Below are 16263 nucleotides of genomic sequence, written 5' to 3'. Positions count from 1 at the left end.
AGCACAGGGTCAGCCATAATACAGTGTCCCTGGAGCATTGAGTGTCAAGGGCCTTGCTCAAGGGCCCAATAGTGGAAGCTTGGTAGTGCTGGAGCTTGAACCCCAATCTTCTGAACAACAACCCAGAGCCTTAACCACTTGAGCCACCGCTGCAGTGGTACACTACTGTAGCTGATGGGATGTATTAACTTCCAGAGATGATATTAGGAAGAAACCTTGATGGGAATCAGAGTCAATAGGAAACGTCATCTGGGTGACACCAGAGAGTGTGATTATAAATCATTTCAACTCTAAGTGATTATATTAGAGTCAAAAAGTGTGTTGTGTTAACAAGAACTTCTGAGCATCCTTTCTGAATTCATTATAGTTTTAACATATGTATTGTATTGAAATAAAGTACTATTAGCACTGCTTGACTCTACCAGCACTGCTCGATTGGTTCCACCATCTCTCAGGGTAAGAGGTAGGCACATTTACATATACATATACATTTACATATACATGACACATTTCTGTTCTGGCACCAAAGTAGTGGAATGAACTTCCTCTAGATGTCTGAACCGCTGAGTCACTGGTAGGTAAAGATCCAGCTCTTCCATAAACACTTAAACTAATACTTATTTTCCATGGATTTTTTTATTTGTGTATAAAAAAAAACCCTGAACAGAGTTTTATGTTGATGGTGTCCTAAGTCTGTAACCTAGTGAGCCAGGGTTAATATATATTTATTGATAGAGATTTAAAAGCACTCTTGTACGTCACTCTAAACAAGGGCATCTGTCAAATGCCTTAAATGTAAATTAATATCCGTTTAATGATGGAATTGCCAACCTAAGGCTATCTAATGTCTCTAACACAAGACTTGGGCCACAAAGCGTTACAAAATCAATCAATATCAATTAATATCTCTTTCATAACACCCTTAGAGAGGTGAGTGTACAGCACATGCCTTTGAACTAGAGGAGGAAGTGAACTCACTGAGTTCTGTAAAGCTGCCTAAAGACAATGTCCATTGTTAAAAGTGCTATACAAATAAAATTTAATAGAATTTTTGTTCAAAATTGCATCATTTTTATTCTAGAGGCTGCATCTTTTAAAGCAAAATGAATTTTCAGTCGTCTCTCAGCTGTGGTATAAACTAAAAGCTCTTGACTGAAACATGTAACTTTGAAACCCAACAAGTTTTATTTGCAGTTTTGATACGTCATTATTATATTTACAAAGCACATTCAATAACACAAGTAGAAAACATCTAGAAACATCTTTGGTCTTCTGTCACTGGATAAAAATGGTGTGTGTGTGTGTATAAAAAAGGCTTAGAGGAGCTACAGAGGATATCACATCTTGTTAAAAAAAGAGGATGTATTGCTAAAGTCCAGGCTCTGTATCGACTTGCAGCAGTGGAGTGATTGAAAGGGTTTTGATATCATATACAGTAGATCATGTTTTATTTCTGCTGCTCTGACACCGCAGCCTGCTTTATATCCGTGCAACCGACTGAAGAAAGCCTCAAGTATGGTAGTGCTGGAGTCTCTGCTTTACGTGTCGGCATTTTATTTACAGTTCTGCTAACGTTAAATGATCAGGAACCCATAGTTAGTGTTTATCTGAAGTGTTGTTCGGTCTTTTCCATCAGTTCGTGCTGTTTATCTGACAGAGGCAGCAGTAAGTAGATGAGCTGGCTTGGTAGGAATAGGTGGTTTAGTGCATGGTAAGGGGATTCTATTGTTCGGCATGTTAAAGTTCATCCTGAGCTGAGCCACACGGCCTCCAAACGGCGAACCGAGCCCTTGTTCGTTTGCCAATCCTACAGAGAGAGAGAGAGAGAGGGGGAGGGGGAGGGGGTGTCAATAAAACTTGGGAAATGACATGGGTTAACCTCAACCTCAACCTCATCCAAACATTCAATCATCTGTCCTAGTCTTGTAATGATAAGCTGTTTTTATTGGCTGTAAATCTCCACTGCTTGTAGAAAGCTTTTACGATCAGGACACAAACCAGCTGAGGATTCAATATATACAGTTTTTCCTTCCTCCGTTGTGATTACAGATGGATAAAATAATTGATTCTTTAAACTTTTGACAAGTTTTCATAAATAATTTGTTTTCAGTGAAATATACTCCAAAATATTACAAAACATTTCTGCTTAAACAGATTTAAACACATTTGAAATGCTAATAAAATGTTGTTATAATTTTAACTCATGATTTATAAATAGCATGGTCACTTGCTTAGATAGTTATCTATGTGTGAAGTGTAAAGAAAAAACAAACAAAAAAAAACAGTAGCTAGTTAGTTAGCTATAACCAGATATTGGTACCACAAAGTACGCTCGAACAGAAACCATTTAAAGGCTCCCATCATGGATAAATAAATGTTTCAAAAAGAACTAAAAAAAATAAGCTTTTTTTCAAGGAAAGATATGTAGACTAAATAAAAGCTTTGTAACTGAATCTGGCAAAAAAAAAAAAAAAAAAAGTACAACAAAGGGTGAGTTAAAGAGTCATTAATAACGACTTTGAATCAAAATGGATGAAATGATGTGGCGGACAGATGAGAACAGGACAGAGTCAAACGCTGTTCAGATCCGGAGGAGAAGCCGGATGAGGGCATAGACTGTATTTTTAGCTTCTCCCTGAAGGCTCAGAGCCTAGAGCTAGCTCTCTCTCTCTCTTTTGTCTCTCTTTCTCTCTGCATCTTCCTCTCTTACTCCTTCTAGTGTGTGTGTGTGTGTCTTTCTCCTTGTCTCCCTCTCCCTGCCTGTGGGTCTCCCTCTCTTACTCCTTGTGTGTTTGTGTGTGTGTGTGTGTCTCTTTCTCCTTGTCTCCCTCTCCCTGCCTGTGGGTATCTCTCTCTCTCTCACCCCCCCCTCTCTCCCCATCGCTTTTTATTTGCTACATCCACTCTTTCCATCACTTTCTCGTCGTCTTTTTCTCCACGTCAGTCTCTCTTCATTTCAGTCCCTCACTCTCGTCCATGAAAGGTTCGTTTTCTGCCAGGTGACACGGTGCACCCTACAGCTCTCCTTCACCCGCTACACTTATTTCCCACTCCTTCTCACTTGTCTCTCACACACAAACACACACATTGTCTCTCTCTCTCTCCATTTTATTTCTGTCTCTTTCTTTCTCTTTTGCTGTCTCGGTCTGTGTCTGCCCTTTGATCTGTACTTCCTCTTAATGTGTCCGTTCTCTGCAGCCATGACCCTGCGACTGCGTCAGGCTGTCGCCATGGAGACTAGGGTGTAAGTTTGCTCTCCCTCTTTCTCTCTCTGTCTCTCACACACACTAGCTGAAGTCCTCCTGGTCTGAATGAAAGGTAAAATTATACGAAGTGTTCAAAGACATAAACTGCACAGACATGCTTTATAAAGAGAGTCTTATACTGAAGCCATCTTCTAAGGGTTCGTCCAACAGTTCAGGTTTTGTCTGTACAAGATATATTCCAATATTTGGTTAGTAACTTATATTTTCCTTTGTATACGTTTCTAAATTGTATTGAATACAATTCGAGTTTGTTGCCAGTAATGCTGTTACCCTGCGCTATGCTGTGAGCCCTATTCATATTTTTTGCCCATATTTCTTTCTTTATAATTTTAATCGATATGAATCAATGCATAAATCCGTATATACCAGTTTCCATGTTTCTGAGAGAAGAAATTAAGCAGGAAACCACAGGAATATTTTGGGAGCGAACGCACCATGGCGTCTCCTAGGGCCACAGTCGTAGGCCGTGATCAGTTGCACAACATTGCAGATAGAGCTAAAAATTTACAGAGCAGACAGATGAACTCAACTAACCAGGGACTGACCGTGTAAGTGCTATAAAAGGAAGCATGGTCTACAGTGATGGAGCAGAATTAGAGCCAGCTGAGGAAAATGAATGCAAGTTGCAGCTATAAACTGCTGAGGGGTTGTATGGTGCTTTAGGATACTGGGAACATTAATTGCTATAGGATAATATACTATAGAGATGCTTCTTATTCACATCAAAATTTACACAATCAGAGTATTATAGTTTGATTGAGATCCGTTTAAGTTCGGACGTTTGACTACCGTAAAACCCAGTTTTGTTGTTAAGGTTCGTTCTCGCTGTAAAAAAAAAAAGAAAAAAGAAAAGAAAGGACAGCTAGTATGGATGCTTCAGATGCAGTTCTAGTATCTCTCCACTAGATGTCACTCGTTGCTCTAGACACGTCAGTGAATCACCCGCACCACGGTGTTACTGAGAAAACGTGGCCTCTTACTTTAAGCACGTTAATAAAATGAATAAAAAACAAAATAAAAACCGAAGATTATTGAAGTTTATTATTATTATTATTATTATTATTATTATTAAGCTTTTTCATTTTAGCCCAACTCTGCTAATGCTACAGTGCACTATAAAAAGGTGTGAGTTTAACATTTGTTAGTATTATTATTCTTTTTTTTTTTTTACATCTTGCTTTGAAAGAATTCTGACTAATCCCATATGCCTGTGATATTTCCTAGCACATTTACTTGCTTCTATTTAGTAAACCATCAAACATAACTTGGTCATTTTATCCAGCGTAGCCACAAATAAATTGCTGTTTTGCACAATACATTTTAATACCTCATCCAACGGCTGCTATAACATAAGTGCATACATGTTTATCAGAACCATCTTTGTTTATAATCCTCTATTTTTTGCTCAATGTACTGTATAATAGAATGAATGGCCCTATTTTGTCCTGTAGTGTATTGTATTGTCTGTTTGCACCATCTTTTGTCTCGTGCTGTTTACGCTAGGTTGCACATGATGCACTTTATGTGGCTAGGACAAGTTTATTAAGAACTTTAAGTCCTTAGCTCTGTTTTGTTCTGTGTAGCACCATGTTCATGGAGAAATGTTGTAGTACTGCATCAGCTATTTAAATGTTGAAATCACAATATAAGCTTTTTGACTTGAAATCATTTTAAAGAAACTAATGGTCTGAATATAAATGACTTGCTGATGTTACACTGGCCTCCTGTTAATAAACAAGATGTGTCTGTAGTCCGTGAGCTTCGTATCTGACTATGATGCTAGTATGAGAGAACGAATAAAATAAAAATAAATAAACAGATGAATAAAAACAAACAAATTAATAAAAAGCATTGCAAATATTCCTAATTTCCAGTTTAAACCGAGGAATGGAGCCTAATTAGAACATGAATGAATTTGCACTAATTTACCTCTTTCCTGTGATTCTCGCTCCACAGAGTGTTTCTGAAAGCTGAACTGGTTCGGTTTTGCCACTACAGACGGTTCTCCGTCCGTCCTATATGACGTTGGTGTTATCAGGTTCTTCAGTTCCTCTGTGCAGCGACTGTTGTTGTAGTTCTTGATGTCTGGGAGAGTGTTGGAGTGGTTCATCGCTTCTGCGTTCTGTAAAATGTAAACATAAACAGTAAAGGAATTAAAAACGGACAGTCTGGGCAAAGCCAGTATAAAGATGAAGAAATATAGACTATGTACAGGTCAAACACATGATTGAAACAGGTGTAGATACAAAAGATTTGTCAGCTGGCTTATTTTCTGTGTCTGGATTGGCGGGATCGTGATTACGATCTTAAGATTGTGATAAATTATGTCTAAATGCTCATTTAGTACTTTTATAACATTAACTGACTTGTTACTTTTGAATTAGATCGACCTGGATCAATATTTTTTCTTCTTTCCTTCCTGCATCATTTAAATTGATGTTATTCTGTCATTTTGCAGACATTTTGGTAGCATGGGTTTTATATCATGAAAAATATTTGGGTTATTGTTATTGTCAACCCTGTACTTTGTGTAGTACAGTGTATAATTAATTTCAGGATATATTAAAGTACAATAAATCGAATCTCAGCCACAGATGCTTTGTCCCGAGTCACAAGCTTCACAATCCTGACCTCCAACTATCCTGGTCATGTGACCCAGTCAAATGACATTCAAAGAAAAATGCTGGATCATGTGTTAGTTTAAATGATTGAAATATAGATGAAATGTAAGTATACTTATACATACGCTGAGCAGCAGCTCTATCCCGGGTTTATTGCTTTCGTTTTGGTTACCTCTGACGTCCAGGGTGCTTTTGAGATGTCCAGCAGTCTGAGGTCTGTTCAAAGAATAACACTGCTGTGAGAGTTTATCACTGCTGAAAGTTAAAGGAAGAAAATCACACATTCAAGCCATTCTTCTCTCTCCAAACGTGTTTGATCAACCAGGAGGTGTCTGATGTGGTGTTCTTTAGTTTTGTGCTGTAACTACAGCCTAAAGCTATAGAAACTGATATAACTTGCTGATATGTTATAGGACAGTTTCACAGTAGAATTGTATTGAAAAAGTAGATGTTATTTTGTTTATAATACATTTCTACTTTAAGCATTATTTGCAGAATAATCAAAGATGAGAGAGAGAGAGAGAGAGAGAGAGAGAGAGAGAGAGAGAGAGAGAGGGAGAGAGAGAGCGCGAGCTTTGTTTAGCACTTTGTATGTCCAGCAAATACATTTATAAAATAAGACAAAATAAAATAAGAAATTCTTTTTAGAATAGAATTTTTTTTTAATTATTAAAATTATTTATGATTAATTATTTATAAAAGTTATTATTTTTCTTATGGACCACTTGTGAACACAAATACAGACTCTCTGTGACAATCTGAAGCAATTAAGTGAACATTATATTTACAGAAAAAAACCGACAGAATCATTTATTTGCTACTGCTTAAGGCTCTTTATTGCAAAAAGAAACAGATAACATGTCAGACATGACTGAGGTAAGAGGATTATTGAACGCATTTGATTTATTACTTTTAATTGTAGATGCATGTGCTCAAGTCCTGATTAACTGAACAACAAAACACTGACAATAACACAATGAAAACAATGAAGACTCTTTCACCTCTGAATTACATGCCATTGACTTGAGTAGGTTTATCCTGTTACTTTCTTAAGACTGGAGTAAATGACATGAACAATGATGTTTACGGGTCAAAAATAACTTTATAATCTCTCTTCAGCACCTGCTATTGAGAAGGAGGTGTAGTCTGTTGTTTTTATGACCTTTGTTTGACCTCTGAGGGAATCTGTACCTGTTGGTGCTGTTGAAGTTGTTCTCCTTCCTTTCCCTTAGTTCAGACAGGAGGACTTTAGACTCATCTGTCTCTCCTATAACACACACGTGTACATCTCCATCTCGTCCCAGGAGCCAACTCACTTTCTTAAAAGTGGCTAAGAGAGAGAGAGAGAGAATGATCTTTATACCTCATTATGTCAGATACACAACTTTCCACTACACTTCATAGACATCATAGAGTCATGTGATGAATCAGTGATGCTTTTTTAAATATATGTTGCACACAAAAATAGTACGTAGTAATCAGAACATGTATTTGGTTCTAATTATCAGAAATGATTTACTAAGCACGGGAAACGTGACAGGAAAATAAAAGCACACAGAAAAGAGATGTGTCGTTCACGAAGGAGTCGACTCCGGTGTTGACTCGTGAAAGTTGACGTGTTTGATGGTTGGTAGGTGAGATAAAATAAGAATAATCATAAGTCAAAGTATCAAAACAAACTCTGTTTAGAGTAGACATTAATAAAAATGTCCACGAGCAATTTGAAAAATAATAATTCAATAAAGAGTCGAAAAATCTGACTCGTTAAAAAGATCCAGAATTCCCAGCACTAAAAAGTAAAGCACGGATTCACCAGCAGAGGGCGGTGTGATGCAACGAATGACTTTCACTGGACTTGTTTTGGCAATTAGGCTTTTTGAATTTCGTGCTAATATATTATATATTTATTTATTTAAACAACGCTTGTACAATAACTTTAACAAGCATTCCCTAATGTACACATTTCCGATTTCCTTTACAAACTTTTCCCAATTAATTAATTAATTAATAATAATAATAATAAATAATAATAATAATAATAATAATAATAATAATAATAATAACAACAACAATAAAAATTATAATAAAGAACAATAATAATACATTTTATCCTGTATGCAATCAATCACTGAATATTCTTAATTGTTGAATGTGCAGAGAAAACAAATCGAACCATCCAAGCCCAGCATACCAGGTGCATCCACCTTGTAATTACACTCACTGCTTATTTTATTAAAAGTACATAAACCATTCATCTACCCATTTTCTGAACCACATATCCTACACAGGGTTGCAGGGAACCTGGAGTCTATCCCAGTGGACTCTGGGCACAAGGTTTAAGGGATTTATACAAGGAAGGGTTTAGCAACACAACTCTAAAAAGATATTCTGTATTCCTGTACATTTCTGCTGTATATCTGAGGACAACCTGTCACCAGTCTCATCTCCACACTTCTCATAGCTTAGGTTTTATATTTTTTAAAATATACTTTCACTTCTGATCACCGAAGGTTATCGTGCCTGGAAATTTTTCTAAATGCCATGACTATTAAACCTGTTCTATTCTCATACATGCTGCAATATTCAAGGCATCTGTCACTTATAAGGTGAACTATAATAGCAATGACAAGTATTTGTCTTTACCCAACAGTCTCCACCCCTTTTGATCAATGTACTTTGTCCTTAAAAGGCAACAAAAGGTATAAAGTACTGAATTTGGGGGTGGATCCTGGATCAGAAATAAGAATGTAAACAGAAAACAAAAACAGAAACTAGGCAACTAGCTATTATTCCAAGTCACAGGTACATCTCAAATGATTAGTATCATATTATCATCATATTTCTTTTAGCAAAAGACCCCCCCCCATCCCCCTTAATCTACACCTTTTTTAACACTTGTTCTACGTTGGAATGTCTTAATACATGATGCAGACAAAAAGTTTGACGTGATTTTATACCTTATATATAAATTCTGTGCATTTTAGCTTTACACACACAGAACTGACAAACAGAAACTTTAATGAGATTTTTCATCATTTAACATTAGTTACTTCATGATTTCCTGACCTGTCTTTATTGCAGCTAGCTAAACGGTATGTTATTACTTTGTTTGTGTATGAAAAAGCCCAACAATGCGATTAAACTGAACAGTGAACACACACCGGCTTCCTGTACCATGATATAATTGCATGTTTCTCTTTAATAGGGCTCAGGTTATCCTCCGGTGTTATCCAGTGTGATCATGTTGCGTTCTTAATGTCAGCTTCTGACCGCATGCCACGTGATTACCGATCATTACCTTGGCGGTGTTTATATAACAATGGAAACATAACTTCAAAACATCAGCATGTAGCGTAACCAAACCTAGCGCAACATTCCATGATAATTGTAGTCAAGGTTTAAGACCTCAATCAAAATAGAGCAAGCCAGAGGGTGTATGATAATTTTTTTTTTTCCTAAAATTTAAAGCACATGACCTTCATAACTTCATAATCTTCAGCATCACACCATCTCATCCCTGCCAGGCCTCGCGTAGATCACCGAGACGCTCATTACAACGGAAAAGAGCTACTGATACAAATGCAAAAGAGCATAGAACGTACATGCAAAACGTTTTTAAAAACACAAATGCAAATCTTTAGACATCCAAGAAACACATCCAAAATATCCAGCATGAAAACAAAATCAGCTTCACAACTCCACTTGACTACAGTTATAGAAAGAAGTTCTTTATAATAGTCCCTTTTGAGTCTGGTTCCTCTCAAAGTTTCGTATCGTATCTCATTCTCTCTGGGAGATATTTCTCACCACCATTGCTTAATAATTAGAGATAAAAAAATATAAAACCTGATGGAAATTGTGCTATTAATACAGATGTGTAGGATTTTAAATGATAACTATCCTGCTTCATTCTGAATACACACCAGTTATTATGGTGTACGTCTGCCATGTAGTTACACTCACAGGTCATTTTATCGAGTCCATTTCCACTTTGGATAAATAGATGAGTGAGCATTGACTCTTTTAGACTGGACTGAACTGAAAGATTTGCTTTTCAGCATTTCAGATCACTGAACAGTCTTGTTAGAATAGAAGCCTTTATTTTTTGTCATATATACATTACAGCAGAGTGAAATACTTTCTAAGCAGATCCTAAATTTTTGGAGGTTGGGGTCAGAGTACAGGGGCAGTTATGATAGAGCACTCCTAAAGCAGAGAGGGTTAAGGGCCTTGCTCAAAGGGTTCCGACAGTGGCAGTTCTGGGAAATGAACCCTTGGGGAAGTGGTAGCTCAGTGGTTAAGTTGTTAACTGATCACTGCTGGGCCCTCAATTGCTCAGCTGTATAAATGAGATAAACGTAAGTCGCTCTGGATAAGGGCGTCTGCCAAATGCCATAAATGTTAACCCTGATCCTATGATCAACAACCCAGCATCTTAACCACTTCAACCACAGCTTCTGTCCTAGTTATTCAAGATGACCTCAGAATTCGGAAGAGCTTTTAGATTAATGCTTGTGTGCTTTATGTAGATTACCACACTTTTTTTTTCTTGTTGGTATTATATATATATATATATATATATATATATATATATATATATATATATATATATATATATATATATATATATATATATATATATATATATATAAAATACCAACAAGAAAAAAAAATATATTTTATATATATATTTTTATATATAAAAAATATATATATATGTGTCACAGGTCACACTGCTATACACGTGGCTACCATTATAATTTGAAAATTTGTAAACACACAAACAGCATGTGTGAATAACAGGACTGCTGTGCCTTTTGGATAATGAGGGCGTGTGCACATGTGTGTGTTTGTCTGACCCTGATAGGGTCGTTGTGTTTAAAAACACACAGAACTCGTTTAGGTCTTTGAGCGACTGTTATTGTGTTTCACCCCGAGGCTTACAAGGTACATAATGTCCAAACAGAGAGAAACAGAAAGAAGCAGACCATCGAGAAGGTATTCTCCTTCTCAGTCACTCTCCTAGATTCTTACCTAATCGTACAAGACAACACAAAACAGCAATGTGTATAAAAACTTACTAAGTAATCCTGAAGAATAATGTCATATTATTGTAGGTCTAATTTTTAGAGCATCACCTGTTGCGGAAAAATACAGGTGCAAACTCCGGTTTTGTGCTACTGTGTAAACAATTTGCCAGCCAACAGAAACACCAACAGTGTGTTCAAGCGAGTCAGATTTCAGACTAATGCTGTGTCAACGTCTGCTCAGACCACTGATGCAGTGCTGATGGATTGAACGAACTAAAAAGAGCATGCTTTATAGTCATTATAGGCACAGGCTAATTATTAAAAACAAAAACGACAGATGAAGAGCAACACGTTCAGTAACATGTACAATGACGTGAACTGTGAGGTGAAGATAGGAAGAGTCTCAACCCAGGCTTTGACCAAAAGAAAAGGCACAAGACAAAAAACACATGAAACACAAAGGATGTATTTACTGAGACACTTTTAGACCACAAAATCTGTTCAGAAGTCTAAAGATAGGGACAGGATTCCAAATAAGACGACGACAGAGCCGAGAATGCAGATGAGTCAGATTCCTGACACATGGAATCTGGCTCATGTCCCCAAAATCCTCAAAGATATTTTGCAGGCAAGATGCTTCACATTCCACACATCTACTCATCTGTTGTGTTCCCTATGGTCTTTTGAAATAAGTATTTGCGTAGTTCAAACCTGTAATGTGCACCAGGTCCCAAATATGAACGCTATTCTACTCATCTACAATTTTACATGCAAGTAGACCGTAAAAAAAATGAGCGCGAGTGTGAGAATATTATGAGAAGATTGATTGGAATTCGAAAGGTGTTTGGGTACGGTGTAAACACATTATATAATTAGGGAGGGGAAAAAAGTTACTTAAGAGTTTGAGTTTTTTCTCAAGAATGGAATCAATTGTTCAATAAAATTAATAAAAAAAAAATTGGGGCAGTTTTCACATAACGTAAAAAAAAAAGATCATAACAATGGCATTTTAATATCTTAGAAAGATATTAAGAGATATTAAAAGAGGATTTATGAAATATGTAGTTATTATCTTTACATACAGACACACTACCATTTCTTTTTCTCAAGATAATGAAGTCTGGGAAATGTTATGCCTTGTTCATTTTGTCCTAACCGCATACAAGACCCCAAGAATTCAGCCATAAAGAGGTCATGGAGAATGTGTGAGAAAACAGGACATGATATGTTTCGAGAGTTTCAGCACAGCTACAGCTGGAGAACGTTTCAGAGCGGTTAATGAATCCTAGCATTCTCATACCAAGGTCATTGTGATGGACTTGTGATGGTGCAAAAAAAAAAAAAAAAGGCTCAGATTTCCTGTTAGATCATAAGATGTGAAGAGATAAGCGCTCAGTGATGCACTGCTTCATATCTGATGAATGTACTGTACTTGATGTGATGTTCTGATGTGCCTTAATATGTTTTGCCTTGGTGAAGGGATCATTGGTTTAATTGTAGATCCACTGTTCTCTCCGTCACTGATCCATTTTTTCAACGTATTCTAAGGTAAAGTTAATAATCTGTACTTCTAGATAACTGGTAATAATACATCCTGATATTTGTTATATTATCCTTACCTTTCCTTGGCCTGGGCTTCTCCATCCTGCCTTCCTTCTCTTCCTTCTCCTCTCGCTCCTTCCAACGGCGCACTTGCTCCTCTCTCATCTTCAGGAAGAGTGTCTTCTTCTGCTCTTCGTTCAGTGCCTCCAGGATGTCCGGGTCGACGTACATGTTTGAGAGAATTTGCTGCAGCATATTGAAGTGTGTGTATGTGTACAAAGTGTTGAGAAACAGGAAAGTGGGTATTTGCAGGTAAACAGGAAGCACTCCTGCAAATGTGATTGTTCAGTTATTTCCTCTTCCTTTTCCTCTTCTCAGGAAAGAATTAGCCTTGTCCTCCTGCACCTGGCTCCAATTGTTTCGGCTCTGCTCATTCCTCGCACACACGATCAGCATGTATTTGTTTGTTTCTAAAAAAAAAAAAAAAAAAGACAGTAAACAAGAGAAACAAGACGAGGAAGAGTAATCAGTTACAACACTAGAGTTATTTGACAGATTTCCATTTGTTTTTATTCTCCTGATTTAACTCGTTATGGAAAAGCATCATTTAAAACACCGTCTTTGTGGACAAGTGCCACAGATTAGCCTTGTTCTGTTACCATGAATCAAAATAGTTCAGATTCATCCATCTGTAGTAACTGCTTGATCAGGGTCACTCTGCCATTCCACCGTGAGTGGACAAAAGCAACCAACACATTGAAAAATCAACTTAACAGCAAAACTCCAAACATCCAACAGCTTTTAAAGTCTAACAAAATCAAATCAATACCAATACAAAACATAATGCAATATTTAAAAGTACCCCAACACCAAAGCTGCTTCTAGCCACAAACTTGATGAATGCTTGTTTAAGTCCCCATAACAGAAGGGCCCTTACAAATAAACAGCCTATATAAATCTTATCTTGAGGAACATCTGTACTCATGCTCATTCATTCAGATCATCCAATCATTCAATAAGATTTCAACGCAAAACAAAAATTTGCTAATCCAGATCAAAAAGCTTGAGTTAATGTTCACATCAAACATCAGAACGAGGAAAATGTGTGACCTTGGTGACTTTGAACCTAGCTTGGATTTTAGTGCTAGGCTAGTTTTAGAAACTGCTGATCTCCTTTGATCACCACAGACAACATTCTCTATGGTTTTACACAAAATGCTGAGAGAAACGAAAACCCAGTGAGTTTCAGCTCTGTGAGCAAAAAAGGAGAATATGGAGACCGGTTCAAGCTAACAGGAACTCTACTGTAACTCACTACAAACATGGTGAGCAGTAAAGGATATCAGGACCATCTACCATAGCAGCGCAGCACACCACACTATCAAGGAGAGGAACCTGAGGCTACAGTGGGCACAGTTTTACCAAAACTGGCCAGCTAAACATATATATTATTATACTGAAGCAGAGTATATTATTCAACCATAATTAAACAAAAATCTTTACTATTTACATAGACAGAAACTTTTTTATGAACCATGCAGTCTATCTACATTAATATTATATAGTCTTACTTTGTTCCTTTTTTTCAAAGGAAAACTGTGGATGTGGCAACACTGCTTTAATGGCATGACATTAGCTTCAAACAGTAATAAGTCATTATTGTACGACAGCATAAAGCACTTAAAATCCAACAGGATGTAGCTAGATATTTAAATAGGGTGTTCCTTGGCTGGTAAAAAAAAAAAAGAGAGAGATGGCGAGATCATTTTAATCCATGTTTGATTGATTAAACAAAATGATAGCAAAGCAAACAATTACTAAAGCTGGAGTGTTACTCAACTGGCTATTAATTCCTTTTGCTAATGGAGAGTATAAGATCCGGGAATTTCCTTGCATTCATAGTTAGCTATTAGTGTCACGCCAACACCGGGACACTGTATAGGTGACTACTATAGATTCCTTGCTGCGATGAAGCGGCTATACTACTTGCTTTGTGTGTGTGTATACTAAAATATCTATGTTAATATTGCCATAGAGGTGTTTTTCAGAGAAATTCAGAATGACCGAATTAAGATGGACTCACTGAGTAAGTAGATTGATCAGAGTTTTATGCACTTTGCTTTATTAGGCAGCTAGTAAAGCTAAATTTGTTCTTGATAGCTTGCTAACAGTTTGCCAGCTTTTGACAAACAAAAGCAGGGTTGATATTTTTAGCCCTGAAAGGTCAGATAAAAGAAATTGTTGGTCAAATGTTGCTTTGTTGTGGCGTGGACACTTCAGCTAAACTGGAGACTATGTAAACATATCTATCTTGCTAAGATTAAGAAAGCCTGCTCAAGGATGCTAGCTATTATATAATCATGGTTGGGTTTAAAGTTGCTAGCTTTATTTTTTGAGACAATAGTTACACTAACCTGACTGGCTTATAAAATATAATTCTAAATATCTTGGAAGCACTTCATACTTTCATGCCAGCTCTTTTAGGCCCAAACAGTATCAAATCTGTGTTTAGCTAACCGTGATTGCAGGTTACTAGACAGTTAACAAAAAAAAACAAAAACAGCACATGCTAAACATACATATTGTATGTTGTATCAGTTTAAGTACTCATTTAGGGATTGTGCAGGGTTTGTGTCCGTGACCTCTGTTTCAAATGATCCCAGCTGCCTTTCCTGACCTCTGTATATGGTGACAAAAGCCTGTCTGTTTGAATACAGTCCTGTTTTCATCCTGTGTACTCTGTCCTCTCTCTCCCATTCTTTCTCTCTCTTTCTCTCAGCTGCTGTTGAGCCTCTCTTTCTATCACTCACTCACTTTATTTACTCATTGCCCATTATCCATTCATCTACTGGCTAGTTGTTGTTTGTCTGGTTTGCAGGATCTCCATTTTCAGTCTTGCTGACTCTTTGTCTGATGGTTACACATATCAGAAAAGATCTCCACACCTTTAAAAGCAGCCCTCTTTTCAAAAGTAAACTTCACCATGTGTCTCCTCCTCAGTGAGCTTTTCACCAAGCCAACAAAGCCACTTAAAGAGCAACATCACAACTACTTCTTCTTCTTTTATTTTGTCCTACATTTACATTAACATTAACTCCTCAAAATGTCAGGAGCAACGTTCATGAAACCTCAGTGTTTTAATCCCAAATCTTTGCAGGAAAAGCTGCACAGCATGCAGAAACGTTCAGCCGAGTCAAACAATAGACAACAGAAAGTCTAACACATTCACAATGTTCAAGATTCTATTAAAAAAGACTGAAAGGACTGTCCAGCAAAAAGAAAGCAAAAAAGTTAAATCAGTTATAAGATCACACTTTTTTTTTTAGCTAAAAGAGAAGAAAGCAAACGCATACTCACATCCAGAGTGAGAGTCTCACAGTCAGTAGAAATGTGTGAGTGTGTAGAGTGTTTCTCTCCCTCACGCCTTTGTATGAGTGGTGGTGTGGAGTGACATCACAGCATTCTTCTTTGTTTCTCCTTCCCGCCTCCTTTCTCACACACACTCCTCCCCCTACTTTTTTTTTTTTTTTTTTTTTTTTGAGGTTTAGCATTGGCTGCATTTTTAATAGATGAAATGTACTTTTTATTATTATTATTATTGTTATTATTATTATTATTATTATTATTATTATAAAATGCCTGTACATTAGTATTGTTTGAGCTCTGGCTTTGTTCCTCGCTCCTGAACTCAGTTAACTGTCTGTATGGCATTAACTTGTCTAAATTGCCCCAACACGGTGGCTTAGTGGTTAGCACGTTTGCCTCACACCTCCAGGGTTGGGGGGTTCGATTCCCGCCTCCGCC

General features: G+C 37.0%; 1 protein-coding gene across 1 annotated transcript; it reads right to left on the bottom strand.

The window, feature by feature from the left end:
* Nucleotides 1-1162: 1162 nt before the first annotated feature.
* zgc:92242 (uncharacterized protein LOC436899 homolog) lies at nt 1163-15952 on the bottom strand. Its single transcript, XM_060886955.1, has 6 exons — nt 15817-15952; nt 12537-12929; nt 7079-7217; nt 6013-6103; nt 5196-5388; nt 1163-1807 (listed from the first exon to the last, which is right to left on the bottom strand). Exons 2-6 carry the CDS (start codon nt 12712-12714, stop codon nt 1647-1649), a joined length of 762 nt encoding a protein of 253 aa, XP_060742938.1. The 5' UTR covers nt 12715-12929; nt 15817-15952; the 3' UTR covers nt 1163-1646.
* Nucleotides 15953-16263: the final 311 nt, after the last annotated feature.

The sequence above is a fragment of the Tachysurus vachellii genome, chromosome 14 (assembly GCF_030014155.1).
Source record: "Tachysurus vachellii isolate PV-2020 chromosome 14, HZAU_Pvac_v1, whole genome shotgun sequence".
NCBI lineage: Eukaryota > Metazoa > Chordata > Actinopteri > Siluriformes > Bagridae > Tachysurus > Tachysurus vachellii.
Note: the sequence above shows the minus strand (reverse complement) of the source record. Positions and strands in the feature narration are given on the sequence as shown.

Excerpts from the sequence above, each read along its gene's own strand:
- zgc:92242 (XM_060886955.1), bottom strand. The coding sequence starts at position 12,714 with ATGCTGCAGCAAATTCTCTCAAACATGTACGTCGACCCGGACATCCTG. Across the intron at positions 7,218-12,536 it reads GAAGCCCAGGCCAAGGAAAG|CCACTTTTAAGAAAGTGAGT; the intron begins GTAAGGATAATA and ends TCTCTCTCTTAG. Across the intron at positions 6,104-7,078 it reads AACTTCAACAGCACCAACAG|ACCTCAGACTGCTGGACATC; the intron begins GTACAGATTCCC and ends TTCTTTGAACAG.